General features: G+C 37.9%; 1 protein-coding gene across 5 annotated transcripts in view; it reads right to left on the reverse strand.

The window, feature by feature from the left end:
- Nucleotides 1–27,361, reverse strand: part of MAPK9 (mitogen-activated protein kinase 9) — a 42,044-nt gene that overhangs the window by 12,699 nt on the left and 1,984 nt on the right. For 2 of the 5 annotated variants that reach the window (XM_080991419.1, XM_080991423.1), the window contains exons 2-11: nt 15,138–15,308; nt 14,248–14,377; nt 13,152–13,210; nt 12,208–12,346; nt 10,833–10,998; nt 9,562–9,633; nt 5,481–5,663; nt 5,019–5,143; nt 3,462–3,525; nt 3,147–3,218 (exon numbers count right to left, since the gene is read on the reverse strand). In XM_080991419.1, coding sequence (XP_080847545.1) covers nt 3,147–3,218; nt 3,462–3,525; nt 5,019–5,143; nt 5,481–5,663; nt 9,562–9,633; nt 10,833–10,998; nt 12,208–12,346; nt 13,152–13,210; nt 14,248–14,377; nt 15,138–15,259 — 1,132 coding nt within the window. In that variant the 5' untranslated portion in view covers nt 15,260–15,308. Of the gene's footprint in view, nt 1–3,146; nt 3,219–3,461; nt 3,526–5,018; nt 5,144–5,480; nt 5,664–9,561; nt 9,634–9,932; nt 10,005–10,832; nt 10,999–12,207; nt 12,347–13,151; nt 13,211–14,247; nt 14,378–15,137; nt 15,309–17,620; nt 17,775–25,019; nt 25,242–27,361 lie in introns of all 5 variants that reach the window. The other 3 variants (XM_080991421.1, XM_080991422.1, XM_080991420.1) reach the window with 3 other exon arrangements.

Genomic DNA, 27,361 nt, shown 5'->3' on the forward strand with positions numbered 1-27,361 from the left:
TAGAAGCTTTTACAACCACATAATTAGGAAATCATTAATGAGAGTATGGGAGAGATATAAAGACTTACTGGAACAAAAGACTCCGTGGTGGCTTTCACCACATGAAGCATTATTGCTCAAACCACTTGGAAAGAAAGGAAAATGGCTCACATATGTTGATTTATTAAAGGAACATGAGGGAAAATGGAAATTAAGAGATTATGATGAGATCAAAGACCACTTTCAGAGTTGGTTGCATTATCGACAACTACATGAAACATATAAAGAAGACAGTAAGAAAGGATTTAGTTATACTAGATCTAGGCTTCAAACGGAAGTGATTGAAGGGAAAGTGAAACTACTGAAGGCCGCATATAGCATATTATTAGAATGGGAGACAAAAGATGAAGAGGTAAAATCAGCTATGATTAAATGGGCACAAGATGTAGGTCACAACATTATGATGGAAGATTGGGTTAAATTATGGAAAACTGACTTAAAATTTACAGATTGCTCCCTATTGAAGAATTACATGAAGATGATGTACAGATGGTACACAACACCAGTGCAGTTAGGGGAAATATACAAAACTAATTCAAATATATGTTGGAAGTGTAAGGAAAAGGAGGGAACATTTTATCATATGTGGTGGGATTGTAAAGTAATTAAAAAATTTTGGGAAATGATTTACAATGAATTGAAGAAAATGTTCCATTTAACATTTGTTAAAAAACCTGAGGCTTTTTTGTTGGGGATTGTAGGGAAAGACCTGCCAAAAAAGTTGAAAAACATCTTCATGTATGCAACAATGGCCGTGAGAGTTCTGGTAGCACAAGGATGGAAGACAGAAGAAACCCCAACTAAAGAATCATGGCAAGAAAAATTGATGGACTATGCAGAACTGGCAAAATTGACATATAGGTTACGGGACAAGGATAACTGTGACTTTAAGGATGAATGGGAACCTTTTACAAAGTATTTGAAGACGCAACAAAGTGAACTGGACTCCTTGGCAGGTTTTGAATAAACATTCACAATTTTTTTTACTGATAATAATTAGCTAAACAGTTTGAAGATCTACACAATTCTGTAACATGCAGAAAATAGCGTTATTGGAGAAACCAAAGACTGGAACTGAGGGAAGTCGGGGGGGGGTGGGAGGATGGGTTTTGGGTGGGGGGGGAGGGGGGAGGAAAAACAGGGGGGAGGAATAAGGATATGTTTTTGGAAAATATGTTTTGTTATAACTTTGAATAAATATATATATAAAGAAAATAAAAAAATAAAAATCAATTTCTAAAAATAATAATCCAAAAACTGTAAATTAGAAACAATTAGAAATAAATAATCTAAATACAAATGTGTTGGCCCCCAAATTAATCTCTACATTGAATCAATGCCTCTATCAAATGCACTGAGCAAAAGGGTAAATGAAGAACCTATGTGATCATTTCTCAAATATGAACATTTGCTTTCTACCTACCAAATGTAGACATTTCATTTTCACTTGATGAAAGCAAACTGCTGTAGTCTGCCGACTAACTACCAAACCTTGCTTTGACTTATCAGTGATGGGCAGTTCATGCTTGCCTCCTACTCTGTTTTTGTGAGGTTGGGCTGGGCCAATGTTAGAAGCAACGCTGTGTGCACTTAATTTTCACAACAGAACCACAGTGCTGTACTTACCTGTAATTTTGCACAGAAAATTAATCTCAAATATTGCTCGTAATGCCAGGCCATGGTGAACTAGCTTCCATGAGCAAGAGGAAGCTGGGCTTACATACTCCCTGCCATCCTTCTGCTCCCACATAGTTGGGAAGCGGATTTCTGTCAAGTGTGGCTTTGTTTTTGCCAAGTTTGGTTGCTATTGAAATGAAATCAATATTGCTGCTACTCACACCTGAGTAGGCCTGGCATTGTGTGCAAACATGTGCAATATCTGACATTAATTTACAATCAAGCGATGCATAGATGTTATTAAATAAATAAGTAAATAAAGGATTACATGTGAATTAGGCCATTGGATTTGTGCATGAGCCAACCTGCACACAAAATCTTCCAGAGTTCTGGTACTTTAGTTACACTTTCCTGTTCTTTTTGCTACCAAGAATGTCAGTCAAGAAGTGGGGACAGCACCTCACTCATTCATTTCATATTTGTAGTCTCTAGAGCAGGGAAAGGCTATGTGACTGTATTGTCTCCTAGAACAGCAGTTACAGGAAAGAGGAATTCTGTTTCCTTTTTTGTGGCCTCTGTGCAGTCCCCTATATGACAACAGTGAGAAGTTCTTACCTGGAGAAGGATGTAGAAATTGTGTCAGCTAAAAATATTCATCAGCGCATCTCCACCAACATCACCCTATTTTAATGGCATCACTGTCTCTAGCATAATGCCAGGCAAATGCCCAAAGAGACTGCCAGGTTGCTGTCTTGCCTGCATTCACCATTGATATGAAGAAAACATGTTTGTGAAATTTAAATTTTCAGGGTCAAGTAGGCATGAGCCCCTACAGTATTCCCCATTACATTCCATGGGACCGCAAGCCAAGCCAGACAGTGCTTCCATTCATCATTGTTACAGGACTGCCAGACAACTTTAAAATAAAAAGGAGAGGGGTGTTGTTCCCCATAAATTTCCTTTCAAAAACCAATGACCTTGCTCCCCTACAGTTCTATGGAATGTGATCACACCATTTTTGTTTCTCATCGTGATGGATCTGCCTGCTGCTGGGAGAGAGAGAGTACGAGTGACACAAATGTCACTCAGAGCAACGAGGGAAGACTTCCTATTCTCTCCTGAAACCTTAAAGCCACAGAGAACACAACTTTTATTCCTCAGTGGTGAGGGATGGTGTGTGATGTAGTCCATCGTCACCTGGAGGGTCAGAGGCTCCTTACCTGTGCTTCAGGAAAATAAGGCATCCCATCCACAGCTCTCAACTTCTTCTATCATCTTTCCCCCCTAAGCTAGAAATTAATATTATAATTCCATGTAGCTCAATTATTTTATTACTAGGTGTTTGTGCACATTCTGAAACAGGCTGCACTGGAACAAGAATTTGAACAACATAACTTACTTGGAAACTTCCGTTGTTAATGACAACAGATTTATAACACAGCACAAAGAACTCCTGAAGACAAAAACAGACTATTACACCAATGACTAACCTGAAGGTTGTTCTTTTACCAAACCATTCTTATTCCTTTCTTCCCAATCCATTACTTCTTTATATATTAGTTCTACATTTAAAAGAAATGACAGAGGAAGGAGGAGAGAAAGAGAAGAAAAATTACAAGAGTACTTTTTAAAATTTTGAAACAAAGACTATGTTCTGACACAACACTCTCAGGCAAACCCCTCTGTCTCAAATAACCACCCAGTCATATTTCACTGTAAGAGCATATTTATGTTTAATTTTTGTTTATAAAGCATCTATGACAAAAGGTTCTCAAGCATCATAGCATATAATAAATCATGGTTACCTTTCCATTCTTCAATGGCATGTTCTCTTTCTTCCAACTGTGCATCGTAGATTTGAGGAGGAGGCTACAAAAAAAGGTTAAAAATAAAAGTCTTTGAATTCAATAAAACTTAGATTAATTCCCAAGATGAAATACAAGTGTAAAAAAGAAACGATTGTTTATTGAGCTGGGAAGTTCTCATGTGTTATTTCCATTGAAACAAACATAAGCTGCATAAGAGAATGTTTCTGTTTAAAAGGCTCTTTATAAACTTTTCATCAAAGCTAGTTTCTACTGTGATCACATGATTTGCTTTTTTGAATACAAGGATTAGTACATGCTACAATTAATAGCGTAGCAGCCAAATAAAGGAGTTTTAGTCAACCAATCATTGTACGTAGTTGACAAATCAATTGATCTAGCAATAAAATTTGCACAGGAGTATGATCAAGTTTTCAACAGAATAAGAAATGTTTAAACTTTTACTCAATTTAGTCAAATTTTCCAGTAAAAACCCCCACAAAGGAGGTCTGTGCTTTTTATTTCATTTAATGAAAAGGCATTATAGCTACCTAGCATGAGTTAACAGGCTTATTTAGTCTCAGCAATATTTCAGTGGCCCTACCTCATCCCTAATATGATCTTAATAGGCTGCTGAATTTTTAGTCACGGAGCTGGTTCTCTCCCTCCCATGGACACTACTATCACAGAACTTCTAAATTCCTTTAGACCATTTTCCTCCCCTAGGTAAAATTTGGAGCTGTCCATAGGAAACAACAGAGAAGCCCACAATTTTAGCATATATGAGATTAGCAGCAGTATGCCAATCTATACGCAAAGACAGAAGCTCATGCTCCAACTCAGGTCTTATTTGGAATCATTTTTCCTGAACATCCTCCCATTTCAAGCCCAGTGCTTAGCTGCATGTAGAATCCTTGTACTCCACTAACTTTACATGAAAACATTCTGCAGTTCTAAATATTAAACCCCACCCCCACTTCAAATATACCATATGGTTTTTCATATCCAAAATACCCACCTAGTTATAGGATGCAGGGACTTCCATATTTCCTGGTACCTTTATTTTCTTTCTTTGCTAGACATGCTGATGCCCAGTCACAGTTAACCTAAAATGCAGGTTTTCCTCCCTTTTTTATGGGTAGCTCTCATACTCACCCCAGAAGGGAAAAAAAGGTCTAAAGGAGACTGGATGTTGGCAGCCTCTGCAACCTTTTGAATTACAAGTTTATTCTCCCCCCTGCCTCCTCTACCCTTCTTCTTTTATCCAGTTCTTAAGAATCAAATAAATGCAAATTCTTCACTCTCTCATACTGACTTCTGTCTTCCCACAGAGCTGCAAAATACAGGATGGCTTAAAGATTGGGAAATGGGACTTGGTGGGATTATGGAACTGCACTGCAATTACTGTGGCATATAACATACATAGCATATATAACACTTTTTCTAGTGTAAGGAGAAATCTAAATATGCCCTCAGATTTTCACCAAGGTAAGTAGCACTGCCATAGTGACATCAACCATAAAATTTCTTTTGAATAAACTTTAAAGGTAAACTTACCGCTTCAGCTTCAGCTGGGTCATACCAAACAGTGATATATGGATGGCGCAAAGCTTCATCTACCGAAATTCGTTTGTCTGGATCTACTACTAGCATTTTTGATAGTAAATCTCTAGCTTGACCGGCTAGAAAATGGAAAGGGGGTGACCGTTAGCTGAAGATCTGAAGCATAAAATTAAGGTACAAAATGCATATTCATAACAAGGACATATCATAAGGTATTTTTTAGTCTTGGATATTTTGACAAGAGACAGTAAGGATGTTGGAATTCACTCAATACAAGCGACACGCTTAATGTAAACAGTGGATTAAAAAATCGACAATCTGCATTTAGCTAAGTGACAGACAACAAGAATGTGCTGTTTTATCAACTAGAAAAAAGTATCCACCCCCACCCCAAACAATTACCGTACATTATAGTACGAAAGAAAATACAAGAATAATGCACACATGAAATCTTACTTTTTAGTTTGTCCCGATCAGATTCCGATGGAAATATCCAGTCTGGGAACAACTCTTCAAATTTGATACCTGGATATTTTGGCCTATTTTCTACATAGTTCCGCACAGTAGGCTGCAGTTTTTTCATAAAATCTGCGGATGGTGTACCTAGTTGTTCAATAACTTTATTCCACTGGTCAATATCTGCAAAAGTTTCATTTAGGAAAATAAAAGTATTCCCCCTTCCCCCTCAAAAAGCATGAATAGTACAAGAATTAGCTATGTATTTAATTTATTGCATTTATATCCTACCTTTTTCTCCAAAGAGCTCAAAGTGCCATACATGGCTCTTCCCTCTTCATTTAATCCCCATGACAACTCTGTGAGGTAGGTTAGGATGAGAGACTGTAACTGGCCCAAGGTCACCCAGTGAGCTTCACAGCTGAGCAGGGATTTGAACCCTGGCCTCCCAGGTCCTAGTCCAACACTCTAAGCACAATCCCACACTGGCTCTTCACAAAAGGTTGTGAAGCATGTTGGGAATGGCTTAAGAGACAAGTTAGATCCAAACTTTGTTGGCATGTTTCTACTCAGGGCTGGTGGAATTTCGAAACGCTTCTGCTTGTCACCTATGTGGATAACTGCCTGGCAGGTAGTCACAGGATGTACTCCAAGTGGATCCTGAAGTTAAGCATTTAAAAGGTACATGGAGACAAAATTTCAGAATCAACTTGAAAGTAGTATCTTCTTCAGTTACGCCCCTCTTCCCTGCACAAAACCAAATCAAAATGTCTCAGTTCCACAGGGTGTTTTGGATTTTTCAGCTTACAAAAATGAGGAGTGCTCATTAGGAATTTCAAAAGATATTTTGGTTAAATTAAATTAATATAACTTAGCTGTGCTTGGTAAGTAAAATGTGTGTAGAATTGCACTGGAATCATTAAAAATGATTGCCAAGAACTTGCAGTTATGTTGCTGTTGCTTAGCATTAGCTGACATATTCAGAAGGTAAAATTATAATTCTTTGGTTTTCCGAAAGCAGTTTATGTGCTTCTTCCTCAGATATAGACTTACCAAGCTAAATGTTGTCCAGTCAGAAAAATAATAGCAGATTTGAATTCCTCACACCCAAAAACATACTTTAAAGACCCTTCACTGAAGAAATCTCCAAAAATTAAGTTTCAACCCCTAAAATAACATGTCCTACTGGGGCAGCTTCCTCCCCAACAAATATTTATTTCTGGGGAGCTGTACATTTTAACTGGCAAGATCATGCTTTTAATAGTATTTTTAATCCTCAATAACTTTTTCTCCACCGACTTTTATAGAATGGAAGTGTTTGGCAGAATTTCACCCTCACAATTCCCTGCCCCTTCTTTAAAGAACTCACTAGAATTCAATGGAATAGATGAGTTCTTCCAATATGGTAGAGGACATTATCCACAATATTTTCTGTTTAACCTGAGCGAGCACAGCACTGGAATGACAGTACCAGTCTATGGGGCTATATAAGGCTAGCTATACTTCTCTTTTTGGGAGAAGACATGTCCAATATCATGTCTTATCGTACTTCTGTGGGCTTCATAAAGGCAAATCCAGATGTACGTTTAAACTGAAGACACAGTGAAAAACATATTTAAAATCCCATTATAAGATTCTCTATGTTAGTTACTACAATAGCTTAAATTTAGTATGCTGGCCAAAAAAAAATTCAATTTCATAAATTCTTTAGTAACAATCAATGGATGTCAATTGCAACTACAAGCTTGGCAATTTCAAAGTGTTAAGCCTTGTTTACTAAATGCAAGCAAAAGATGCTAAATTAGCTAGCTCTCTAAAGCATCAGAAAAAAATACTTCTAGCTTGAAGATATATATTACAGTACAGTGCATATTTCCGTAGTTTTCCAAATAAAAAAGCCACATCACTGCTGCCATTAAGGTATCCTTTTAAAGAATCTGTATGTTCTGTACAGATGAACATGCTAATTGCTCAGTTTTTCCTTGCTTGATCAAATGCATTTAGATGGAATTTTGATACCAAGTACTATAAAAGGTTAAAGCATCACATGCTAAATTGCACAAATAAAGACAGCTTCTTGATCTGCATAGATAAATGGATTTTACTAAAGAACTCCACCAATCTAGAGTAAAAAGAACCTTAATTCACTATGCAGTCCTAAAACATGTCTACTCAGAGGTTACTACTACTTAATTAAATAGGATGTACTTTCAGGGAAATAAAACTGCAGCCTTAGAAAACTGTGTACAAACCATGTATTTCATTACTGTATTCCAGAATATTTTAAAACAACAATTTTGTGCAGTTTCTGCTCTCTGGTGCATTCAGAACTCTAGTCTATATGAAATAAATATTTTTGGAATAACTCCGTAGGTGAAAACAATCAAGTTCCACATGGCTGACAAGTGCTTAATCAGAAACGGATATCAAGTGAGGTTTTTGGGGCATCACCATAAATCTTCAACCGCACACACCAGAAGTATCAATAATCCCAATCCAAATTATTAAAATGTGCCTCTCATCTAGGAACAAAGAGGCCACATGCAAATATAATGATTAGATAGTGCTTGCTAGTAGAAATTAATGAGGAAGTCCCTTTAAATGTGGCCTTCTATAAGGTCCCTCAAGTTGTTAAACTGCAGCAAATGAAATTTAAAATGGAAGAAACCATTCTCATTCCTCACCCTCCTTCAGAATCCCAAATTGGAGCTGCATGGTCCTAATAATTATTAAAAAGGAAGTGCATAAGGTACTACAGATAGCTTGGTGTGCCTAAGATCTATACTGTATATTGCAAACAGAGAACACCGTAGTCTTTTTAATATCCCAAAGCACTGAGGAGAAACTTTCACATACGTACTTCTGGAAAAAAAGTGTTTGACAATACTGTGTGTGTGTGTGTGTGTGTGTGTGTTTAAGAGAGAGAGAGAGAGAGCGTGTAACAACTGTGACAAAACAACTGCCTGATTATTTTTAAGCAAGATTCAAGTAGTAAGGTTCTCCCCCACTTTCTTCTAGGTCACCAGACTGCAAACCCAAATTATAAACTAACAACCAAATGCTTATTTCAATAGGGACAATAGTTATTTACATGGCTTCCATGTAAATCACAAAGATGGAAAACAATATGGGTATAAAGAGGGAAAGAAAGCATTAGGATGTCAAAACTAAGACCCTTCTCAGTTTTCTGCTCAGTCATGAAAAGTACCAGTATCGGTTGAAATATATTAAATTATGTGTTTTCTGAAGAGACTGTGATTGCACCTGAGATTGACTTTCAAGTAAACAACACTTTTAACCAATAATATAACGTAATGATCAGAGGAAACAGATACTAGATTGGTGGAGCTCAAACAAGTAAGATGCATTTTCTGCACAGAAATTTGTTAAGCATGAAACACAGATATATGAAGACAGCAAATATGAAAACTAGTGTTAACATGCAACTCAAAAGAGACACAGCATACATGAAGAATTGTGTTAGGTTGGTCATAAGGCTTTAGAGAATAAAATAATATATATGGGAGAAAATTGAGAAAATGAAAATTCAAGCTTCTTCTATTTAATTGTGTTATTAGGTTAACACATGATCAACCATTAAAATCTCATGAAATTAAGCATTCGGAATTATATTTTTCTAACCTGCATGCCTTCACTATCCTTTTGAAGAGAACAGGATAAGATTAAGAACTGACAAGACAAAACCACTGTTGTGAGACTATTTCCATTGTGCAGAGAAATGCAAAAAAAGAGAAAACAATAAATTTTGAGCAGTAATTTTGTGGAATTTTCAGTTTAAACAGTGCCAATAACATCAAGGAAATTTGCAGCACCATTAAAACTGCAAAAAAATGAAATTCCAAACAAGAATGATTAATGTTCAAACACCGAAGTTAAATGTGGACAAAGAAGAGAATAAAAGTTTAAGTGCTTGGTTAATATCACAAATTTTGAACATGCGTGGCAGATCCATTCAGTAAAAAGATGAGGGCAGGGGATTAGCATATTTTGCATCCATAAGTGAGTGAAATAACTCTTTGGTAAATGTGGATTAAGATTCAAAATTATTAGGGAAGGATACGATCAGTGCCTTGGAATATCACACAACCTTTCACCAATTCTCCCATGATGCAACCAACTGACCAGATATCAACTGAAAGTAAAAGTGAAATGACAAAATTATGAAGTGTCGTGAACTAAAGTGGAAAACAAAAACATTTTTACATTAAAAACACAACAATGCAAAAAAAATGAAACTGCTAACGTGTTGTTGAACAACATGGACAAGATCATTTAATCTAAATGCAAATTTTAACTTTTGATGAAGAAACATTTTGCATTAAAAATATAACGCCACCATATTATGGCAGGTCTGGCAATTCCTCAAAAATCGCTTCAGTCTTATTTTCAACTGTTCTCATTTGTGGTCCATGAAAGTCTTATAAAGGATACAATCTCTTCCTGGAAACAGGACCTTATGGAGGACCATTTCTGCCATTATGCACCCAACAGACCAGATATCCACTATTAAATGTTAGGTGTAATAGGGACAAAAGTTACAAATCTACAAACACATTTTCAGTACACACTAAACATTCATGGCAGCTATTCAGAATAACCCAAACAAAAAATTCACCACAGACTATTTTATACAGTATTCTTTAAACTGAAATAATAGCCAACTAGTCCCTGGTTTGAAAGAGTGTTAAACAGAACTAGCGTTTCCTAGATTGAGGTCCTTACATATGCATAGTCTCCTTCCTGACTGCGTATTTTTTAGTAAAACCTCCATAAGCCTTTGGAGTTTAATTTTTCTAATGGAATATCTGGGAGGCAACATAAAAAAGGGAGCTTACACATTACACATTTCTGCTCTACCAAGAGAAAAACTCAGTACCGTGCACCATTGCCTTTTATTGCCATATTGGCAACCTAGATAATAGGTTGTAGCCAGTGAGTTAGGAGATGAGGTAATCTCCACAGCCTTATCAACATACTGTATACTGAGAGGTGGTGTTGGATGAAGGAGGCTGACTAGCCAGCAGTGTCTCCTGCTTCAGAGACCCTCTCCCTCAGAGGATGCTTAGTGCTGGTGGTGGCTGAGCGGTGCCTTCTCCACTACCTCACCAGCTGCCTCTCTCTTTGCACAGGAAGATTTTAAAAGATATGAAGGTAAAACTAGTTCTTTAGGCTGTGAAAACTTGGCAGCACTGCCTCAGGCAATTACCCCACGATGGTGGATGGTGGAAAGCCTATTACACACCATTCTCAAATAAGAATACATTCAAGAAACAGAGAAATCTAACAACTGGTCAAGTACCCAAGAAGACGTAATTCTGTTCTGCAACTTACCATTCTCTTTGTATCCCATGCCAAGAATAACCTCTGGTGCTCTGTAATATCGTGTTACTACATATGGGGTCATCATGAAATTAGTACATGCCGTCCTTGCAAGTCCAAAGTCAAGGATTTTGAGAGTACAATCTGATTTTACTACTATATTGCTGGGTTTTAAATCCTAAGAAAAAAATACATTCAATTAAATGTTAAAAAATATATGGGGTGGTGCTGTGTTTGGGGTGGGGGAGAATCTGCATGATTAAGCGTTTCTGGGATGGGGAGTCTTGGTACCTTCTTTCCCCTCCCCCCAGTTAACACATTGGGGCTGGAAGAGGCTCCAGAGTGAAATTCATCTACTATTGGAAGGAGGGAATAACTAAGTTTGTGGGAGCTCTATCCTTAGCTCTTGCCCCACCCAACAGTTGGCTGCTGTTTTATAGGAGAGGGGAGGGTGCCAATTTGTGCCAATTACACACAGAGAGACATATGACAGGCATTGCCAACCTGGCATCCGCAAATGCCTTCACTGTCATCTGCAAGCAGTGGGCCCAAACTTTTGAGTTTCCTCGGAATAAAATAAAAAGTAAGTCTTTCACACTCCTAGAAAGTTACGAAACAAAATAAGCAGGTACCATCTAAGTGATTTCTGTGAAATGAGCCAGCCTAGCTACTCCCGTCTGTCAGTGTTTCAGTCAGCCATAAAGAGCTGTTGCTTTCCCCTCTCCTGCTTTTGTCTTGTTTTCTAGTCTTTGGAATGTCCATAGTTTGTCCTTCCTTTTTCACTAGGAACCAGGATGCATCTTTCCTGTGGTGGGGTCATCTGAGATTAAGCAGTCCCTAGAAGTTGTTTTAATGCAAATAATACTGCACAATATGTATGAGTAAATATTAAAGAATCCGTCCTTGCCCCCAAAAAGGCAAGTGTGGAAGCTTTGCTAATGGGTGTAGGCTCCTGCTGTGCAGAAGCTGATGTCCAGTCACTCATTAAGAATTCACTGTATAGTTAATTTATAGTACAACTGTATACATGGCTACTCAGAGCTGAGTTTCTCTGTGTTTAATGAGCCTTACTCCTAGCTAGGTGGGTATAGGATGACAACCTAGGCTTTTCAGCAAGGGCAATGAGCTAAAGTAGAAAGTGAGAAGTGGAAACCCAACAGTTCTGGGCACTGAACGACAAATCTGGTTAAGCTTCAGAATTCACGACCACAGGATATCATTTGTTTCCCTCTTGTATGAGAATATAAAAGGGACTGATCGAACATGGCAAGTCCTAATTGTCATGTCATTATAAAAATAAAAAAAACTTTCAAATATAGCTGAATATTCTTAATGAGGTTAATTAATGAAAGTCAGTTATTGATACAATTGTAATAGCACTACGTACTCTATGGATGATACCAGCTGAATGGAGATGTTTGATACCACACAGCATCTGGTACAAAAGGTAGGACATTCTTTCATGGTCCAACTCCATATGAATTACTTGGCACAAGTTAGCATCCATTAGTTCCATAACTAAATACCTGAAACATTTAAAAAAGTATTTTTTTACAGGAGCAAACGTTGACTACAGCTTGTAGTTAGCAATGTGAGATCGTAACCACAAGCTCAGGTACAGACAACAAACTAAGCCAGACCTTAGCTTAGCTCAACATGGGTGAGAGCATAAAAAAGACATGGGTGGTCTAGGAGCCCACAAGTTTGCACAGTCCCAGTAAGTCATAGCTTAACATGTTGTGGGAATGCAAAATGGAAATTACAGTGGACGCAGTACAATTTTGTTGTCTTAGCAATCCAGACTCAAATAATTTATTACTTTATTACTTTGGGTACAAATCTCCCACTGAAGTTAATTGGCAAAACTTCAACTGACACTAGTTCACATCTCAGTTTGAAAATATTGTCAGGATACTGGTTTGACTGCTCTTTCGGCAAAGGAAAATAAACAAAGTAACTCCCTCTCCCCAATGTCAGTTATGTGGCCAGTAAAATTTATTTTTTATTTTATTTATTTAATTTGGATACCTTCCTTTATCCGAAGATCACAGGGCGGTTCACAACATAAAAATACAAAATGAGAACACATAATAAAACAAAAACAGAACAATAACCCATCTCCTAATGATGAAATGAACACTTGGGGGGAGTGTCATGTTTCGTTCATAAGTCTCAATGCTTACAAGAAGGCTTCAGCATTTTTCTCCAAAAAGCACAATATATTTTAAAAATCATTTATAGGCCAACTGCTTTCAGGCAGAGAACATCAAGAATCTGGTCTGAAAATCTTAAACGGATATTTATCAAGAAAACACAATAAAGTAAACTCACACATCTTGAAATTCTTCTAGTGACTTCTGTGGTGTGAATACATTTAATAGACTAATTATCTGTAAAACCAAAATAAAAGAATTATAATCACCATCACAATGATTTGCAAAAAAAAAATCAAACAGTACATGGCAATGTCAGCATATAGATCAGATTATTTAATAACTTTTTACCTGAAGCTTTGTAGCAAGAAAAAATGAGATTAACATAGTGATTCACAAATATTTTAGAACTAACTCACTATCCTCATTCAGTTTGCATAATGCTATTTTTTTTGTCAAGTTCCATAAGGGATAGTCAATATTTCAACATAAATGAGATAAATCAAGTATATTTGTTTAATGGATTGAATAGCTTTTTTTATAATAAATCCATGGAAAAATTAATAACCAGAGTTTTGAAGTATGACAATTCTTAGATTATGGGAGTAGCTCAGTTGCATCTCAGTGATATATTATTTTGCTAGAAGGCCTAGAAAATACATTTCCACACTGCCTGTTCAAATATTCAGTGGAAAGAGATCAATACCCTACTGATAAGGGTTTTTTTTACTGCTTTTTGAAGAAAAACATAACGGTTACTAAGAAGTGTGGATGCTACTAAATATACATTATAAGCCTGCTAATAATAATAGAATCGTAAAATTGGAAGGGACGAGGGTCATTTTAATGGTCATAAAGAGAAACATACTGTACTGGACTGTTTTTTAATACATTTCTAGAAATATTGGTTGCCAATCTGTGGTGTAAGCCATAGATCATTCCTATCCAAGGAACTGTTACCTAAAGCCAACCACAGACAACAAAAAGACCACAAAGAGACCTGCATGAAAAAAACCAAATTTAGTTAGCTTTTCAAAGAAATATGACAAACTATGAATAACTAGTCTTCTACATTGCAATTAGGAAATAGTCCTAAAACAACTACAGTGTTTCATTACAGGAGGTACAGGACAGAGCAAAAATTGATCTCTCTCTCAATTATTTAATTATTTGAATCACAGAATAATGGCTTTAGTTCCAGTTGATTCATCTTGACATTCATTCAATTATTATTTTACATTTACTTGTTTCTAATATAAATTAACATTACTCACATTTTTGTGATTGACACATTTTAGAAGCACAAGTTCCCTGTAAGCTCGTTTTGCATGTGTTTGGTTCTGAAAAGGGCGACTCAATTTCTTTACAGCAACATTTATTCCAAGAACTGTATCAAATGCAGCACTGAAAAGTTAAAACAGAAACATCTTAATTGCATCTTTTTAATATCAGAGCCATGGGTGTCAGGGTATATGACAGAAGCTCAGTTACCCCAAGGAAACTGCTTCTTGTTTTAGGTGAAGGGCAAAGTGCACAAATGAAAACCCTCTCGAGTTCTACTTTATTCAACCAAAAATAAATCAGATCTTATTACGAGACTAATTACTAGACCTCCACGCATGAAGCATTTCATCCTGTTCCATTAGTCAAAGTATAGTTAGAAATTTCTTAAAAGGCAGGTGCATTTATATCTCAGTCAAAAACTAAGAGACAATTCTTCTCTAGGTGTTAAGATTACATAATTTCTTTAATCAACTTGTTGTTTTAGTTGAGCTCTTATTCTGACACAGGACTTTTTAAAGGTTCTGTTCATTTTCAACTTCATCACAGAACAGTACTGTACTTCAAAATAATGTTTAGATTCTGTTGTTTCTATGTATGTGTGGAATTAAGGTATGTGCCATGAGATGTCAAGCAAATAAAAAACTACCTCACTTTTAGAAGACATCTGAAGGCACGCCTATATAAGGAAGATTTTAATGTTTAACGTTTTACTGTGTTTTGTATTTTAATTTGTTGGAAGCCGCCCAGAGTGGCTGGAGCAACCCAGTCAGATGGGCGGCTAATAATAATAATAATACTTTGTTTTGAGTCCTTGATCAAAATTTTGGTGATATTACAGTTTGATGCTTATACTAGTTTTCTCCAGTAAGTAGCTACTCACCATACAATGCCTTGAGCCCCAGAGCCAATAGGTTTCAATTGTTGGTAACGTTTTAGTACAGTGAATGTCGAGTCTGAGACTTGAACACTGTAAAACTGACTGTCACATTTACTCTCGCTCATGATGTAGTGTCATGTAGTTTACCTCCCAGGATTTGGCAGTTTTCAAGATCTGTAGAAAGAGAACCAAAAAAAGTGAAACTTTTTATAAATATGTACCCAAAGCTGCCAACAGCATTTCTCTTTAGAAATTAGACAACCACTGAGAGAACAAAGCACGATGTGCATTTAGATGACTAACTTAAGAGACTTGACTAGCATAATGGATGATCCAAAAGTGATTTTAGCAGAATGACTGATCAGTGCAATGCTATCTTAGCTGAGATAGCATTTCCTGTGCACACATGTCCTATTCTGTGTGGGTTTCCTGCCCTCTCCCAAGTAACAGGCAACAATAGGCAAGTGGCTGCCCCATGGAGTCCAGAAGTCTACCTCTTCTCCTTTTGGCACAGCACCATTCTTTTCCAGTCAGTTCCATGGGTAGAATGTCTTCAAGTGCCTTGGAACAGAGGAAGAAGCATTCTGTTCCATTTCTTATCTAAAATCTTCTAGCAGTGGTGCCACACCAGATAGAGAAGGGTGCCTTTTCAAACATAGGAGGCTTTCTTACTCCTTCCCATGGCAATGATGAAGTAGGAGGAGACAACAGGGTGTTGTGTGTTGGCGCTGAAAAAGCTTCAGTTAAGCTGTTTAAGCTCACTGCAGAAAACAGCCATTTAGGAGAGTTGTTTTTATTAGGCTAATACTGACATACGAACACACACTATTTACTATTTCTTTGTTTATGTGTGTTGCCTGTCCCCGCTTCACTTATGTTCAGTACAGTGGTACCTCGGGTTAAGTACTTAATTCGTTCCGGAGGTCCGTTCTTAACCTGAAACTGTTCTTAACCTGAAGCACCACTTTAGCTAATGGGGCCTCCTGCTGCCGCCACGCCGCCGGAGCACGATTTCTGTTCTCATCCTGAAGCAAAGTTCTTAACCCGAGGTACTATTTCTGGGTTAGCAGAGTCTGTAACCTGAAGCGTATGTAACCTGAAGCGTATGTAACCTGAGGTACCACTGTACTTATTTCAGAGAATTGTAAAGTTTGAAGGAATCCCAAGGGTCATCAAGTCCAACTCCCTGAACTAAGTCTATTCCTCCTCCTTCTGAGTTTGTGTGTCCTGAGTGAGTGTGCACGCATGTGCAAGTTTGTGTGGATGAGTTAAATTGGCTCAGGTTGGCATACAGCCCTCAAAAGAGCCGCAAACCAATGTCCGCCACCTCTGCTATCAAGTTGTACATTTTTTGAATGAAATTCTTAACCCACAACTCTTCAGTTTTGAACCCATGTATCTGGGAGTATAAGGTCCATTTAATTTAATGGGACTTACTTTTCAGTAAATATGTTAAGTCAAACAATGTCATGTATGATGTTTGTTTGCACTCCTACTTTATTATTACCAATGGTCCCAAATCCAGATACATTTTTTGTACAGAAGACTAAGAAGATGATCAGCACAGTCAGTTCAGGCAGGTGCTTTGCCAGTTCAGGCAGGCGTTTGCCAGTGCTTTCATGTTGTAAAAGATGCGTGAAAACACATCTTCCTTCCCACACCCTGGTTCAGATGCAGGAGGTAGAGAGATTTCTGCTTCCACAGCAGTTGTTTTGTACTTCTTGGTGGGACGTTTGGTGAGCAGAAAATGTTTGAACTCCTAGATTGTGCTTGCTGGAATATGAGAAATATTGTAAAATACTAATAAGTATCTGTGTGGGGAGGAGAGAATTAAGTTACAGCACTAGAAGCAAACAAAAAAGAAGTTATCCTCAGCCAAACAGACTGTTTTGTTTGGATCACTCTGCCAACTACAGAAATTTCACTGCCTGCTAGGGGAATGTGCTGCAAAATTTCAAAACAAATCCAGGCAGCATGAGCTTTAAACGGCTTTTAAAAATAAGATGACAAGCTATATCTAATGTTAATGTGAATTACACGAGAGACTGCACTTATGTGAACAAACATCTCAAGAAACTTGACAGTGTTTCAAGTTAATTATACATCCACAAAATGCATAATACAGAAGGACTGGAAAATAAAATTAATTGCAGAAGCTGGTGAATACCACTAGACTATACTATGCCAAAACAATGTTTTAAGTTGGCAATAAGGCCTAGATGACTTGAAGAAACCTGCCCAACTGTATACCACCTCAAAATACTCCTATCATATCTGAATTTCATGGAAATATTTATGTTAAACTTTCCTTCTTTAGCCCTTCTGGTCCCATCATCATCATCATCATCGCTTCTTCCCCTTCCTCCACCAACCTCAACATATTATGTGAAGTATCATTAATATGAACTGGATTCAACGCTCTATTCAAGAAAAGTTATAGGGTACGGAGAAAAAAAAGAACATGCAACGAAGTACCAGTAACTCACATTTCCAAATGATTATACGTTTGCAGCTGGTTCACACAGAGCAAACCATGGTATGGTTATCAGGTCAAAGCCAGCTATAGTTTGCTGCAACATCCAAATTGGCAGGTTATGGATTGTGCTTGCCCTCCAATGCAGAATTGGTGGGTTTAAAGTTCTGGTGTGGAAGGAAAGACAAACCACAGTTAGCATAGTTGGATCTACAGGTAAACTGCGGTTTGCCTGAAAAAGAAAGTAAGAAAGGAATAGGAGATTGAAAATTCAAAACTTTAATCTGATGCCAAATCAGCCTCTCTTATAAATCATTAATACATATGACCAAAACTTTTGGTAAATTTGGTAAATTTGATTAGTGTTTATTAAATATTGCATTTGTGTAAGTAGCAGAGCTTTAATCTAGTTGGCTTATACTATACTATACTATACTATACTAACTATACTATACTATACTATACTATACTATAGTAAAGTAACCAAAATGGAAACCAAAATTTACAAGTTTAATTAAAAAAAAAACAGCCTCACTAAAGAGTTTAGATTACATTTCACTATTTATTCAAAATACAATTTAAACAAGTTAAATCTTTCTGTTGAAATGTTCAAAATTGTTTTATTACATTCCACTACAGAACTGGGAAAATGTATTTTTGACAGTGATATACACTCAGTTTCCGTTGCCAGGCATAGATACCAATAAGTCAGTTTCTGAGTGTTTACATCTGTGTGCATAATACACACATATATATACCTTAGCCAACATAGATGTTTCTCTGTTCAGAACTGGGCACATTCAGTAAAAGCAAGTCCTTTCATGTCTAGGTGTAAAAAGTAAAACATAACCTCCAATCTTCAGGTGGGCAACATATGGTCTGTGAGTCACACAAAGCACACAAAGTTAAAAGAAAAAGGTGCTCAAAGCCAAACAAGTGTATTTCAGCTTTCCTTCAGATGATAGATGTTTACTAGAAGCAGCTGAATATATTGGAGGCAGGGCATCAGCTTCAAAAATGTGGGGTGACAAGGCTCACACTGCTTTTGAAATTGCAGCCCATATGTCTTTAAAAAAAAAAAAAATTAAGTACCCTAAGAACCAAAACATTTTTGTATATATAAGCCTACCCAGACATATATGCTTTAATCTGTTTTTAGTTTATTACTGATTTTATCTTTTGAAAGTTTTAAAGTTGTTTTTATTGCTTTTATTGATAATTATATTGTTTTATTCTCTTTATAAACTGCTATGAGGGGTTTTTTTAAACACTCAAGTTGTGTATAAATTTTATGAAGTACATTAAATCAGTTAATCAATCTTGCAGAATACCTGCGTGGCCCAGGCTTCAGCATGCTATAGATATTTTCCCCTTCAAACCATTGCAAAGTTGCTTTAAAATCACTACATACACTAGGTAGCAATTGTAGCATGAATGCAGACTTGAAATTATTGTACTGTAACTGTACTGTGTTGTAACTTCTGAATAAATGTTTTTTTTATTAAAGTGGGGAAGTGGAGGTTGCCACTTGGATAAAGACAATACCATGTGAAGATGCAAAGAACTTGCACACATGGGGTGCATCTAATCCACTTTAAACTGCGGTGTTTACATAGCCTAGCTGTGCTATTTGCCAAGCCAGACAAATATACTAGACCTGGATGCTGATTTCTTTTTCCTTTTCCTTTTTTTTTGTTTTTTTTGTTTTTTTTTTTTTTGTCCTTCTCCAGAGTCAGGTGCGATGAGGATGGAGAACAACAACAACAAATATTTCAAGAGAAACAAAAAGAGGATCAATTAATCCAACCCCATTCATTAAAAACCTCACCCACATAAAGGTAAAGGTAAAGGGACCCTGACCATTAGGTCCAGTCGTGGCCGACTCTGGGGTTGCGGCGCTCATCTCGCTTTATTGGCCGAGGGAGCCGGCATACAGCTTCCGGGTCATGTGGCCAGCATGACTAAGCCGCTTCTGGTGAACCAGAGCAGCGCACGGAAATGCCGCTTACCTTCCTGCTGGAGCGGTACCTATTTATCTACTTGCACTTCGACGTGCTTTTGAACTGCTAGGTTGGCAGGAGCTGGGACTGAACAACGGGAGCTCATCCCGTTGCAGGGATTTGAACCACTGACCTTCTGATTGGCAAGTCCTAGGCTCTGTGGTTTATTTAACCCACAGCGCCACCCGTGTCCCACATAATGACTGACTATTCCCTCTCTGGTAGGAAAGAAAGTACTAGTCCGTGCTCAGTCTCTGCAGTAAATGATATGGAGGCTACCTGCAAGTAGAGTTTCTTTTACCACACCTAGTCTTAAATTCTAGCTCCAAGTTGAGGGAAAAGAAAGAGAACAGCTGCCACTAACACCACACTGTGGAGAAGCATCACAGTATTGAGGACAGCTGCCTCTCCAGGCTACTCCCTATATTCCAGGAATTGGGGAAGAGTGTTCACTTTGTGTAACAGAACCTTTCTGGGAACTGAGGGAGTGTCCTTAAATCTGGGATTAATAAAACTCCCATAAAAATCACTGGTTTTTATGCACGGACTTGTAAAGCACTATACAATAGATATAGATAACAGAATAGATAACAATAGATAACAGAATTTGCTTAAATTAGCTGTCAATATATTGTTACACTGAGGTCTCAGGAGGTATAAAAACTTTGAAGTCCCCATTTTATTTATGTTACTCATTTCCAACATTTGTAGACCATTTTTCACCATACAAACTCACAAAGCAGTTTATACAGCAATAAATAAAAACAATCCATCAGCCAAAATAATATCATACTGTATGTATGTAAAAATGAAAGTTTAATAAATAGACACAATAAACAGCACAGCAACAACACAAACCTCTGACTTAGATCAGGTTAATCAAATCAAGCATAAGTCTAGGTGAACAGAAACACCAAAGAGGTAGCCATTTGTAGGGAGGGACATATCAATTTATTTCCTCTGCAGGTTTAATGCGCACAGTCTCATCATGGTGATGTGTGGATTTTATATCCTTTGAAAATCCACCTTTTTTCAGGGGGAAGGAAATCTGTATTTTCCAAAATTTCCCAATATTTCGGCCAATTGGCCTCCATATTGAGCTTTTTCTGAGCCTTCGCTTCAATTGGTGACAGCCACCTTGGGGTTTTATTTTCAAGCAAGTCCTTATATCTTATCCAGACATTAAACAGTGCTTTTCTGACAATATGGTTTTTAAACGCTTTATGTGCTTTAATCTTATCATACCACAGATATGCATGCCACCCAAATACGTTGTTAAAACCTTCTAGGTCCAACACATCAGTATTTTCAAGAAGCAGCCATTCTCTCAGCCAACAAAACGCGGCCGATTCATAATAAAGTTTAAGGTCTGGCAGGGCAAATCCACCTCTTTCTTTAGCATCAGTTAATATCTTAAATTTTATTCGGGGCTTCTTGCCCTGCCAGACAAATCTAGAAATATCTCTCTGCCACTTCTTGAAACAATCCATTTTATCCAAAATTTGCAATGTTTGGAACAGAAACAGCATCCTTGGCAAGAGGGAGACAGATTAAAATTGCAGAGTTTTGAAAAACTAAAAAATAGAGTGCGAGATTGGCTCCATTATTACCAAATAATGGAGGTGTACAATTTGGATAAAAAAATTGGCTTCCAGGTGGAAAAATCAAAATTGGAAACAAAACTGTTAGATCCCAAAACTAAGAACTTGTCAAGAATGTATAACTTGCTGTTGAAATGGAATACTCAGGATGAAACGGTGAAATCAACTATGATCAAATGGGCACAAGATGTAGGACATAATATTATGACGGCTGACTGGGAACAGTTATGGACCACAGGTATGAAGTTTACAGCATGTAATGCCCTAAGAGAGAATATAATGAAAATGATCTACAGGTGGTACATGACACCAGTCAAGCTTGCAAAAATATATCATTTGCCCGATAATAAATGTTGGAAATGTAAAGGGACTGAAGGCACATTTTTTCACCTTTGGTGGACATGCCCAAGGATTAAGACATTCTGGGAAATGATTTATAATGAAATGAAAAAGGTATTTAAATATACCTTTCTGAAGAAACCAGAGGCCTTTCTCCTGGGCATGGTCGGCCAATTGGTGCCAAAAAAGGATAGAACTTTTTTTTATGTATGCCACAACAGCAGCAAGAATACTTATCGCGAAGTATTGGAAGACACAAGATCTACCCACCCGGGAAGAATGGCAGATGAAGGTGATGGACTACATGGAATTGGCGGAAATGACTGGCAGAATCCGAGACCAGGGAGAAGAGTTGGTGGAAGAAGATTGGAAGAAATTTAAAGTTTATTTACAGAAACATTGTAAAATTAAGGAATGTTAGAAGGATGTTGGAATGAAATAATGTGGTTTTAGCAGAAATGCTATAAAGGATTAAGGAAAAATAGATTGCTAAATGGTGAAGGAGGGAAAGTAAAGTTACATTATATTAAGATAGAATAGAGGACAAAAACTGGAAAAGATGGAAAGGATTTGCTGAAATAGCTAATTGAACTAGAATACAAAAAAGGGAGGTGTGAGGAGGTCAAGGAAATAAGCAAATGAAAGATAAGTTATGGGAAGATTTATTGTATTTTTTCTTTTTTTCTCTTTTTTTCTTGTTTCTTCTTTTTTTGATATTATCGTGATGTGATGTTTTGTATTTCTTAAATATGCTGTTTTTTAACTTTTTCTTTTTGTAACCCTTTAAAATGCAATAAATATTATTTTTTTTAAAAAAAGGAAATCTGTATTTTCAAAGTAGTCCAATGATCACCTTTTTCTTTCTTCTTAAAAAAAAAAAAAACATTTCCCAGACCAGAGAACAACTCACTAGCAGTACCTCTGTCTTGCCAAAATTCAGATTCAGCTTGTTGATCCTCATCCAGCCTATTATCACTTTTAGGCTCCGGTTCAGCACTGATCCAGCTACATGTGGTTCTGATGGTATGGACATACATAGCTGGGTGCCCAGCATCACCACTAAGGTGGTTCCAGCTAGCTCTGCCAAGGAAGCTGTTGGGAAGTGGGGTGAGAATCCCTGTTCTGTATCCATGACCCAACACTAGGTGCATTCCCTTGACCCTGGTACCCAGGGACACTGGATTACTAATGAAAGAATTTGCAATCCTTGCTATTGTCATACTAAGTACCAGGTAGGCACAGCTGGGACAGTCAGGCTCACCCAGATCTATGTAATGCATACCTGATCAGCACCTTAAGATGTTTTATTATGCACCTACCTGGCATTCAGCAATAGCACTTCAAGCTGGGAGGGTTGGTATGACTACCTAGGTTCTATTGACAGGTAAGTGTGTGTGGTCAAGTGCCTGCTGCCTACTTTCCCTAACATCATCCCTCCCCCAGTGTATTCCAAAGAGTCAATATTACCCTGCCTGGGATTCCGTTGATCCCTTCTCTCTGCAATACAGTCAGCCAGGCACATATCTAACATTCCTTACCTGCTCTGGATCACCAAAAGAGTCACACAAACAGCAAATGCAAAAAAGAGTATCAATAAAAAGTACAACTAATAAGGCACAGTGGAATATAAAATGACAACTGCTACCAAAGGTTCTCATTAGAATTTCATTGCAGAATACGTGCAAGATAGAATAGAAAAGACAGACAAAAAAGCTCACTAAATACAGAGCCAGTGCAAAAAATTGGCATTATAATTTAAATAGTCAGATCTTAGTGGTGTGCCCTACACACACACACCAGTACAACCAGCAGCAATAAACACTCATAACACTTTCAACCCAGTGCCAGCATCTTACCCACACATTATTTGCTGCCTACTTGACTGGAAGTTACAGCATTCACTGGCAGTTACCAAAGGCTATGCTTTGGTAGTAACCTGGGGATAATCTCAAGCTTTTACAAAGCTGCACCAGTCTTCATATTAACTGTATACTTAAAGCTGAAATCCTATTTTGCCCATTAATAAATCCCATTGGGGCTTACTTCTGAGTCTAGGGATTTATCCAGACTTTTTCATTATCTTCAGTGGCTAGGTATCTGCAAGCAGGATTGAACACCACTGTTTTAAGCATAGATTCCACTGTAGAAGACCACCAAGTTAAACAAACTGGTGAGGGAAAGAGAAAGAGGAATCGCATTTATGCACATTACAAAGTACTTCCCCTTTGCTGTGGTGGTCATTCAGTCTCTACAACTGTTAAAGTTGTTCAGCCCTTCTCTGATGAAGATTTGGCCAAAAGGCCAACAGATGCATGGTACTTTATTAAACAAGGAATATTTACAAAATGGTGGCATAGTTATCATAATCAGTGTGTCTGATATTAAGTTTTGTGGACTGTTCCATTTGCAGTGGTTAGCAAGTCTTGCTCTGATGTAGCACTGAACTTCTGAGGTACCCCGAACACCTACAAAATACAGCCCACGACAAGGAACAAACCCCAGCCCCCAGATCCAAGTTCAGGAGGGGGCTGGAACTCACCATGTTGTGCTTCCAAGGTGTTTGGAGAGCCCCAAAACACAGAACAATACAAATGAGGCTCAACAGTCCCCTCAAACTTGGAGCTGAATACAGGAGAGATAATATTCACATTATGTCTCCAAAGCATGCTGCAACTGTAGGGACAGTTCCCCACCCCACCCCCAGCTCCAAGCTCCAAGCTCCAAGCTCCGGAGGAAGAGTTTGTCACATCAGTCAGAGGTGGCATGGACACTCACCCCTGATCATTCCAAGCTGCAGAAGCAGACATAAATGACTAAAAGCTCTTCATCCTGCACAAAGAAAACTAGCACATCAAGGAGAAGACTAGAGTTGAACACTTCTCACCAAATCTAGTTTTTCTATGTGATGGTAACATTTTGACATGGAGAATCATTCATCCACCAGCTGACTGAGACAGAATACTGCCCAAGACCATGCTTGCCACCTTATCTTTTCTTTTCCTCCATCTGTTAATAGGTGGGCCCAAAATGTCTAATGCATGTCAAAGTAATTTCTGCGGGAGGAATGCAATGCCTTCCTCTTCCGATCCTTCCATCAGCGCAAGCATTTCTGCTTGCCAGAACAACAACCACCCTCTCCTCCACCTACCCACAGTTCAAGGGGGGGTGTTCCTGACCCTACAGAACAAATTTGCAGTTAGTGTGCCAGTAGGACATCAGGTTAGTTGAATTTGGCCCTAGTGTCTAAAACTGACATAGGCAGCTGTAGAAGTACTGAGAAAGAATCTGACAGCATATGGGGAGATTATAAGAGTGAAAAAACAGATCTTTTAAAAGTGAAACTTATCATTCTGTCTTGTCTGGCTACCACAGGCAAGCAGAATTTTCATGCAGGCATGGGCAGGGAATTTCATACAGGGAGGTAAGCAAAAGAGAGAAGGGTCATTCCATCCTTCCTCCTTCTCCAGCTCGCCTTGTTTTCTTCTGGCTACCAAGGAATGCAAGTCCTTTCACCTTGCCCAGTACAGAGACCTGGCAAAGGAAGGGTTGAGAGTCCTCCTTCTCCTCTGCCAGTCCACCTGATAGAAGCCTTTTTCTTTTTCTATTAGCCTCTTAGTAGGCTCATAAAAACAGAATTTCTGGCTAGCTGCTTTTCTGGTCTTATATAGGCATTTTCTGTATGCTGAAGTAGGTTCTAGTGAACAAACGTTTGTATCATACAAATATTAGTCTTAAAGGTGGCACAATACTCTTACTTTTTCTTTTGTTTTCCTTCCTCGTTCTCCCCTCTCCCTCCATTTACTCTGTTGTAACTTCCTGTACATATTTGAAGGCCTTTTCTGTCATCTAGAATAATTAAACGCAGCAAATATATATCTTACCATTGCCCTATTCAGGCATTATTGCTCCTGCATTGAGCATTACAGGAATGGGGGTGCATCAAGTAGCTTTACCTGCTACCATCTATGCAAACAGAACAACTATCTATATCAACACAGCTTTCACACATATAGCTGTAGGTACAAAGCGTCTTTCATTTGATGACTGAGGATATACTAGGGGATTGGGCACCTTGATGCATCCCTGCAATAACACTAAAAGGGCTTATTTTGCAGGGAAAATAAAAACTCATAATGCAACTGAAATTTTCTGAAGTGAATTAGATTTTAGATAGTTCAAAAATTAACTTTAGTCACTGTAAAATGTTTTGCACATGATGAAAATCTGCACATAGAGGCTCCCAATATTACCCAATTCAGTTTTATTTAATGCACATTGTCAGTGTGGCTAGGAAATTAGGATAGCAACACTTTCCAAAAAATATTTAAATGCCTGAATAAATCTGATTTACTGTAGATATGAATAGGGAATGCTGCAGTTTAGAATTCATCAGTTTAATTCTACTACTTCCTGAAACGTGATGTACATTTTGTCTTCATAACTGCATGTACAGAAAAAGAGCGTGGTTATTTGCCACAGATATATTAGCAGTTCCATAGGCTGTGGTTTTACATGCACTCTAAAGTAAGGGCTACCTTATTAATTATGTTTCTCTTAGATGAAATAGACTTCTGTCTGTAGGAATAACATGCAACCCATTTATAAATTATCATTTGTAATTTTGCCGTGATTAATATACTGGAAAGCAACAACACAAAATATTATTATCCATGTTCAGTACAGTGGTACCTCGGGTTACAAACACCTTGGGTTACAAACACTTCGGGTTACAGACTCCGCTAACCGGGAAGTAGTACCTCGGGTTAAGAACTTTACCTCAGGATGAGAACAGAAATCGCGTGGCTGCAGCGGGAGGCTCCATTAGCTAAAGTGGTACCTCAGATTAAGAATGGTTTCAGGTTAAGAACGGACCTCCGGAACAAATTAAGTTCGTAACCAGAGGTACCACTGTACTTGTGTATAAACATAACTTACGAAGTGGCTCTAAACTAAACATTAACAAACAAAATGGCTTCAATCCTATGCACACTTCAGTGTAATTCTCAGTGAACTCAGTGGGACTTCTGAGTGAACTTGCATAAGACAGAGTTGCACATCTCATAGTTCTTAGAAAAATTTCATCAAATGAAGCTAAATGTTGGGAAAGTCAAAACAGAAAAGCAATGAATTGATCTGGTACAAATGCCACACTATGCCAATCTATGGCTTAGCATGAATGCACGAGTGTGTGGACTCTCAAGACATTACAGCCACTTTGCCCCTCTCTAGTCAATCTGCTGCTGTGTTGAGTTAAAGTATGGCTTGGCTTAGTGTGTCATGTGAACCTAGGCTCATGCTTTAGTTCTCTGCACACTAACCATGAGGACAATGTATGTCCTGTGATTAACAGCTCAAGATTTGATTGGGAGAGCTAAACCATGAGTCTGGAGGATGACCAAGGCTTAGCTTAGCACAGCAGTTGAATGACCAGTGAGGAATACAGCAGCTTCAATCTCCTCTTTGAAAGTCTGCACTCTCACACATTTGTGCTAAGCAATGATCTTGCTTAGTGTGATGTACAAACAGGATAGCACATAGTTAAACTGTGGGAAATGTTATCACAAGATGTAGTGATGGCCATCAATTTGGATGGCTTTAAAAAGTATTTTGACAAATTCAGGGAGGTGAGCAATGGCTCCTAGATATGATCATGACATTACCTCCAGTATCAGAGGCAGTATGCCTTTGAATATCTTTTGTTTGGGGTCACAAGTAAGAGAGTGCTAATGTGCTCATATCCTTCTTGTAAGCTTCTCATAGGCATCTGGTTGACTTCTGGGAGAATAAAATGCTGAACGAGACAGGCCTCTAGTT

Source organism: Podarcis pityusensis (genome assembly GCF_964106645.2).
Source record: "Podarcis pityusensis genome assembly, chromosome: 2".
In the NCBI taxonomy this organism is placed as follows: Eukaryota; Metazoa; Chordata; class Lepidosauria; order Squamata; family Lacertidae; genus Podarcis; species Podarcis pityusensis.